The 8,258-nt window shown below is 36.1% G+C and overlaps 1 protein-coding gene across 1 annotated transcript; it reads left to right on the forward strand.

Annotated features, from left to right (window-relative positions):
• Window positions 1-3,099: 3,099 nt before the first annotated feature.
• LOC149216934 (subtilisin-like protease SBT1.2) lies at window positions 3,100-7,295 on the forward strand. Its single transcript, XM_089391291.1, has 2 exons — window positions 3,100-4,701; window positions 6,190-7,295. The coding sequence occupies exons 1-2, from the start codon at window positions 3,316-3,318 to the stop codon at window positions 7,159-7,161; spliced, it is 2,358 nt and encodes a 785-aa protein (XP_089247417.1). The 5' UTR covers window positions 3,100-3,315; the 3' UTR covers window positions 7,162-7,295.
• The last annotated feature ends 963 nt before the right edge of the window (window positions 7,296-8,258 follow it).

An 8,258-nucleotide genomic window follows, 5' to 3' on the forward strand; every position in this document is an offset into this window, starting at 1 on the left:
TTCTAGGCTCAAATCTCTAGAATTTAATGAGAGTGTTGTGGTTGGCCTAATAATTAAAGTGGTAGTGGTTGAAATCAACCTTATATATATATAAATTCAAAATTTAACACTAAAAAAATTATACATCTCCTTCCTCTTTATACTCTTTCAAAACAATAATAATAAAGTTCAATAGTTGGAAATAGAGATATCAAGATAATAATAATAGAATCCAATAATTGAAAATCGAGATACCACTTATCAACTAAGTCACTTGACACGGGGATTCAAGATTCAATGGATACGAGGATTCGATATGGGGATTCGAGTGCCAGATATGGACATGTTGATCCCCTGTATCAAGACACGTTCGGATATATATATATTAAAAATTAAATATTTCATACACAAATTCTCATTCATGATATGAATTCATTGATTCAAACATAGATCTTCATTTAGATGTAAGCTTTACAAAGTAACATTATGCATACAAAATTACAAATACAATTGTGACATAAATGATAAATGATAAATTATAAATTTATAATACATATTCAATTCATCAATGATCCAATAAGAAAAAGAGAAGACAATAAGATAAAGATATTGTAGTTTTCTTATTAAGTCATCAAAATCAAAATGTGTTATTGGTTACATAGGTAGTGCAATGTCAATGGAAAATAGAAATAGCAAATACAAAACAACTACAAGTCTACAAGTATACAAGCCTCAAAGTCATCAATCCTCATAGTCATCATCAAAATCAACAACACTCTCCTTTGTTGCATCCTCCTCCTCTGTATCCAAAGTCATCTTTGCATCTGCTGGTGTGGAGGATGACCCCTTTATAGTATCACCATCACTAAATCTGACATGCTCTAGCACTTACTTGTTGCTTGAATCTCCTTGAAAATGCTCCCACACCCTTTGCTCCTTGCTCCCACACATACACAACAAACCCACAACAAACTAAACAAGTGAATGTGCAAATACAATGGGGAAATCAACCTTTATAACACCATGCAAATTCTTGATTTTTAGATTCGAAGTGTCCTGATTGTGACACGTTTCGGATTCGAAGTGTTCTAATTGGAACACGTTCCGGATTCGAAGTGCCCCAATTAGACACGACGTGTCTTGATTTTCGGACACGAATCCGCCCGAATCAATTCGCCAGATTCAAGACATGTAAGGCCCGGGGCACGAATCCAGTTTCATAGCTTATCAAGATAATAATAATAGAATCCAATAATTGAAAATCGAGATATCAAGATAGTAATAGGTTATTAAAATTATAGCAAAATATACGTTGCTCCTGTGAATTCATAATTTGTTAGGTTGAGAGGAATTTTTTTAATTGCCCTTTTACAATAAATTCGAACCATTTCCAAAAATGGAAAACAGTTCAGTTTTATTAACTACATAGAATTGAACCACTTTGAAAAATGGAAAACAGTTCAGTTGTATTAACTGCATAGAATTGAACCAGTTCAAAAAATGGAAAACAGTTTAGTTTTAATCTCTCCATAGGATGGACCTCATCTTGTGTAAAAGCACACACCATAATGTGTCCACTGGGCATTTTGATGTCTAACCATGTGGTACTACCCTTACCTAAAGCGACCATCCCTCCTTACAGAAATCCTACCGAATCAGCCCCCAGATCCCCAATAAATGACATTTTAACTTTTTCCACGCCTTCTAGATAATGTCGCATCACATTAAGTAGGTTGCTGCTATATTTTTCAGTTTTTATTTATTAGTAATGTGGCATCACATCAACTAGGTTAGGTTGCTGCTATATTTTTCAGTTTTTTATCAGTAAAGTGGCATCACATCAATTATATTTTGAGTTTTTAAATTAGTTGAATATAGTTTGATTATAAATATTTTAAAATTTAATAATATGAGTTTTTTGGTGTTTAGATTATTAAATTAAATTTATTTTTATTATGGGTTTTAGAAATATTTTAAAATTTAAGGATTTTAATTGTTTTTTAATTTAATTTAATTATAAATAATGTATAATTAAATAATGTTTTTTTAAGATTGGAATAAATTTTAAAATTGTTTTTATTTGGTTAAGAGTTCATCTTTCAAGACTTAGAGGTATACAAAATGAAAGCTTGCTCCTTCACTGACCATCAATAAGTCATTCCAAGTGGCATGATTTTCTCTGAATAACAATGATGAATCACCATGTATCGACAAAAAATGGCTGTCATCATTAGTTTGATAATTTTTTTTATAGGTGGGAAAACTTATCATATCTCAGTGGTCAAATCACTAGTTAGGACAACCATCTCTAGCTATTATCCCCAACTCATAACCATTATTCAAGGAAAGCCACGACACTTAAAACCACGTATCGACAAAAAATGGCTGTCATCATTAGTTTGATAATTTTTTTTATAGGTGGGAAAACTTATCATATCTCAGTGGTCAAACCACTAGTTAGGACAACCATCTCTAGCTATTATCCCCAACTCATAACCATTATTCAAGGAAAGCCACGACACTTAAAACCACGGTCATTAAGGCTCAAACTTTCACTCCTACCTTATGGGCATCCACTGCTGCCAGATAAACATTTTAGATTGTTAACCTATTTTTTTAGGTCCCAAGAAAATGAACTCTTAACCAAGCAAAAACTTAAAAGTATACTCCAGGGGATTACTAATTTAACCATTAAATTAATATTGATATAAATAAACAAATTTAATTTAATTGATTATAAATTTTAAAAATATAAAAATATTTTTTTTTCCCTATTACATATTTCAAAATATGTTACCAAAATCTACCATAACCATCTTTCATTTATTTGATATTCTCTTAGTGAATCCAGTTCAACGACAAACCAGAATAGAGTTAGTATCCATTCATTTAAATTTCTGTCGAAATATTTGAATTCAATGCGTCTTAATTGCACTCATTCCCAAGTTTCACTTCCTTTTATCCGACAGCAGTTCCCATTTACTGTCTGCACATACGGATGCCAAGATCCACGATCATTTATTTATTTCGCTTTCAAATCCTTCACCCTCACGCACGGGAACTTGGAAGTGGATCTCCAATCTTCCCGCGCCTCCCATCGGCAGATAGATTACAGTCCCCGTGATATATTCCAACATTTGCCGACTATCACTCATAAACTCACTGTGATCACGAGCTTACTCTCGCTCTGTTTAATACTTACGCTCCATACTGCTCACGAGATCAAGATATTTAAATTTATATGGCGCCTTATTCTCGAACTCTAAACCTATAAGTCTCCGAGCCACAAAAGCTGAGTCGAATATAGCAACAAAAAAAAAAGACTGCATTCAAGCTATGAAGATTCTTCATCCTGAACGAGCCGTGGAACAGATTTTTTGGTTAATGTTTGTAACGTCCATGGCAGCCGGCATGACGAGAGGCAGTGGAGCTGAGTCTGTTCAGACGTATATAGTTCACCTCAGCGATATGGAAACAGAAGGTATTCAGCACTCCGATCGCCGGGAAAGGCATTCGAATCTTTTGGGTCGGGTAACCGGAGATCCGGCCGGGTCACGGATTCTGTATTCATACGAGTCTGTAATCAATGGCTTTTCTGCGAGGCTCAGCGAGAGCGAAATCTTGGCTTTACAAAGCGTGGATGGATTTGTGGCGGCTTATCCCGATAGAATACTGAATCTGCAGACCACGTATTCGTATCGTTTTCTTCAACTGGATTCTCTTGTTGGGAAACTATGGCCGGCGTCCGGGTTCGGGGAAGGTACCATAATTGGTGTTTTGGATACCGGAGTTTGGCCCGAGAGCCCGAGCTTCAGAGACGATGGCATGCCAGGGGTTCCAGAGAGATGGAGAGGCGGATGCCAGAGCGGGCCACGAGATTTCAATGCTTCGCATTGTAATAAGAAGCTGATTGGGGCGCGGTTTTTTAACAGCGGGCATCAGGCGGGGTTTTCTGAGATAGTTTCCGGGGGTCAACCCGAGTACGAGTCACCGCGGGACTCCAAGGGCCACGGTACCCACACTGCGTCTACCGCGGCTGGGAATACGGTTATCGATGCTAATCTATTGAGCAACGCTAAGGGAATAGCGAGAGGCATGGCTCCGTCCGCGCACGTAGCTATGTATAAGGTGTGTTGGGACGGAGGATGCTATAGCTCCGATATCTTGGCCGGCATGGATGCGGCCATCTCGGATGGAGTGGACGTTATTTCGCTGTCCATTGGGGGTTTCTCGGTGCCTTTTTATGAAGACAGCATTGCTATTGGGGCGTTTCGGGCAACGGAGCGCGGGGTGTTCGTGGCCTGCGCGGCGGGCAACAATGGGCCTTTCGGTTATTCGGTGTCCAACGAGGCGCCCTGGATCATGACTGTCGGAGCCGGGACTGTGGACAGGAATTTCCCTGCCAAGGTCCGGCTTGGAAACGGGCGAGTGTTATACGGGGAGTCTCTGTATGATGCCACATTGGGTGCCAAGGAAAGTCTTGTGCCTATCGTTTACGCGGGCGATGCAGGGATTCAGAATAATTCGAAGTATTGTTTTCCTGAGACGCTGAATCCCGCCGCTGTTGCGGGGAAAATGGTTGTTTGCGATTTGGGGTCCAATGCACGGGCCGAGAAGGGGGAGGTGGTGAGAAAGGCCGGCGGGGTTGGCATGATCTTGGCGGGCTCTCAATTAAATGGGGAAGCGACGGCCGCGGAAGCTCACGTATTGCCTGCAACGCAGGTGGGTATTCTTAACATTTTTTCTTGATTACCTGCATGTTAATTTGCATTTCATACGCTAAAAGTAGTATAACTACGCAGTTAGTCGTTCATATATATATATGAAATGTGATTCGGAAGATGTAAGTTGGTGAGTCAGTTTTAGTTGTTCAGTTTTATAAATTTGAAGTAGGAAAAAAAGTTATGCAGTAAATTCTTAAGTTGATGGTATATTAGTCTAGTTTATAAATAATTAAAATGATCAAACCATTTAAACAAAATTTTAATTTAAAAAAGTATATTATATATATGTATGGTATTATTATTCAGTTTTGTTTTGATGGTGTATTAGTTTGTTTTCATAAAAAAAATTAGGTTGGTTATGGTTATTAATTTGTGTTTGGAAAATAAATTATGTTGTTTATCTATAGTTTAATTTTTGGAATTAAATTTTTGTATTTATTATTATTATTTAAATTTATTTATTTGTAAGGTGATTGGTTGATTTTTTATTATGGATTTGTTTTAGTTTAATTTATTTTTTATTTAATTTTCTGATTTATTTTTTTTTTTTTCTATTATTTCCATTTTCATGGATTATAGTTTTTTCTCCATATTTTCAATTTAAAAATGCTTATTATTATATTTAAAACATATTTAAATAAATTTAATTATAAAAAATTATATATATTAAAAAAATAACACAATCATATTTCTTAATTTTTGGTGATGACATTTTATTTTTATGATGAAATTTTTGTTTTTATTATTTTTTAGTTTAATTACACTCTATTTAAGTTAAGCTATAAATACTAGCTAGTATGTAAACCTTTTTATTATATAAAAGGGTTTTATAAAATATATTTAACAATTTTTTTAAAATAGATTATGTAAAAATTTAAAAATTTAAAGTTATATATTTTATATAAATATTGTGTATTAAAATATAGGTTTATTTATAAATAAATATATTATATTTTTGTTTTTCAAAAATAATATTAATATTAAAATCACAATTATATATAATTAAAATAATTATATATATTTAATATATATATTTTTTAAATAAAAGAAATATCCAAACATGTAAGGAAAAGGATAACATTTTATTTACTTAAGAATAATAAGAAGATCTAACAAATATAAATTTGATGTTTTACGAATCAAAATTAAACTTTTGAGTTAAAATAAATTTGAATTATTAATGTGGTTTGAATTATTAAATTTGAATTTTGGGTTTCTCTTTTATAATATTTTTTTAAAAATTAAAAGGTTTTTACCAGTTCAATAGTTTATTAAATCCATTTATATATTCATAAATATATTTTTAAATAGCTAAAATTCATTATCATAATATTTCTAACATTTAGTTTAAAATAAAATTCAAATTCCTAATGAAAGATTTAGCTCCCCAGAGAAAAGGTGGTCGAAGCTTTCCATTTATAAATTAGCTTTTATTTCATATCATAATGTCAACTACTCTGACCTCTTCTCAAAATAACCTGTGCAGGTGGGCTACGCAGAGGCAAACATCATAAAAAAATACGTGAATTCCTCTGCCAATCCTCGTGCAGCCATTCATTATGGAGGAACCGTATACAGGGCCTCACGTGCACCGGCGGTCGCTTCGTTTTCGTCCCGGGGGCCGAGCACCATGAATCCCGAGATCCTCAAGCCAGACGTCATCGCGCCCGGCGTGAACATTTTAGCAGCGTGGCCCCTCAATCTGGCCCCCTCCGGCCTCCCAACCGACAAGAGAAGAGTCGAATTCAATGTCGTCTCCGGCACATCGATGGCGTGCCCACATGTAGCCGGCGTAGCCGCATTGCTCAAGAGCCTTCACCCCAAGTGGAGCCCTGCAGCCATCAAATCGGCGCTGATGACCACCGCTGACATCGTCGACAACCGGAGAAGCCCGATCATGGACACCGCCAGCAGCCGAGTTGCCGACATTTTCGCTACGGGCGCCGGGCACATCAATCCCAGCAGAGCAGCCGACCCGGGGCTGATCTACGACATCGACGTCCAGGATTATCTCGGCTATCTCTGCACTCTCCAATACACGGATCCTCAGATCCACGTCATTGCAAACAAGAAAGTCAAATGCTCGAATTTCAGAAATTACACGGGCACCCTCAATTACCCATCCCTCACTGCTAATTTTAACCTTCACGCAGTTGGACATGGGCATCATGTGACATCGAAGCGATGGGTGACCAACGTTGGAACTGCGAGATCAATCTACTGGGCACGTGTGATTGAGCCCACAGGAGTTACCGTAAAGGTGCAGCCAACCAAATTGGAATTTACTGAACTCAACCAGAAGTTGGCGTACACGGTAACATTCATAAACAAATTGAAGAACGAAACTCTAATGCCTCCGTTTTCGAGCGGCTCTGTGACGTGGGTTCAGCAAGGAAACAACCATGGTTCCATTCGCTACAGGGTCAGAAGCCCCATAGCTGTCACTTGGTCTACGTAGGCTGTTAATGCGGTCCATTCAAGACCTAAATTGTACCGATAATATTATACTCGTTTGATAAATTTGTAAACTGTACAGTAAACTGGGTTGTGGTGTAATATTATAAAGATAAATAAGTGACAGATTTTCCATGATTTGCCGTGAGTAACAGAAAATCAAAGCGTACACGTTATATATATCGAGATGAGGACATGAATGACTTCTGTTCGACTGCAAAATGATCTTTTTTTAGGCTTGTACTCTACAGATTGTCATTTGCCACTGCAAGCCATTGAATTAATATGCTGTTCGAGCGTCAGGGCTTTGATGTTTGTAATTGTACTTATTTTTGGCCGTTGGCAGTGTTTTTTTAATTGCGACGCCAGAGAGTCTGTAAATTTACAGAATCGAATTGAAAGGGTACTTCATAGGGAGATGTCGTAATGTAGGCTGTAGGCCATCGATAATCAGCACCAGGTATTGGTTCATGCAATTTTTATTTCCACCTCTATAGTATTATAAATGTTTTCTGACATGCAATGGAAATAGCGCTCGTCTTTTGAGTGACAGCACGTGAACAAATGAATAGAGCGTGGAGAGAGACAACACGTGAACAAATGAATGGAACACTATTTCCCTCGCATGTCAGAAGACATTTATAATATTATAGAAGTGGAAATAAGAGTTTCAATGCTTGGTTGCGCTTAATATGGAGCATACATGTCGCTTGATGTGAGATTGTCCTCAGCTCGCCTGTCCGCTCCGTGTAATACACTCCTGACAAACAAGATAGATCTGTAATTAATATAGGTTGTATTCATTGATATGAGGTAGATTTTAACCATTATATCATTAAAAATATCTATTAAAAACCTATTTTATAATTTATTTATTTAAAGATATTAATATTAATAAATGTGACAAACTTTAATCTTTTGTAAATTTATTAACTATTAATGATTCATAGTAAGATTATAAAGATTTAATTTTTGTGAAATACCAATGAAATATTTTTAATAATAATTATAATAGAAAATTAGCTTTACATATCAATGATATCATCACTTTCTTTTTCATTCCCAATGGTCGATCTTGTCCTCTCTCGACAAATGTGATGA

This window comes from Pinus tabuliformis, chromosome 1_1, assembly GCF_031772625.1.
Source record: "Pinus tabuliformis cultivar Carrire ecotype Pingquan chromosome 1_1, CPIR1, whole genome shotgun sequence".
Classification (NCBI taxonomy): domain Eukaryota; kingdom Viridiplantae; phylum Streptophyta; class Pinopsida; order Pinales; family Pinaceae; genus Pinus; species Pinus tabuliformis.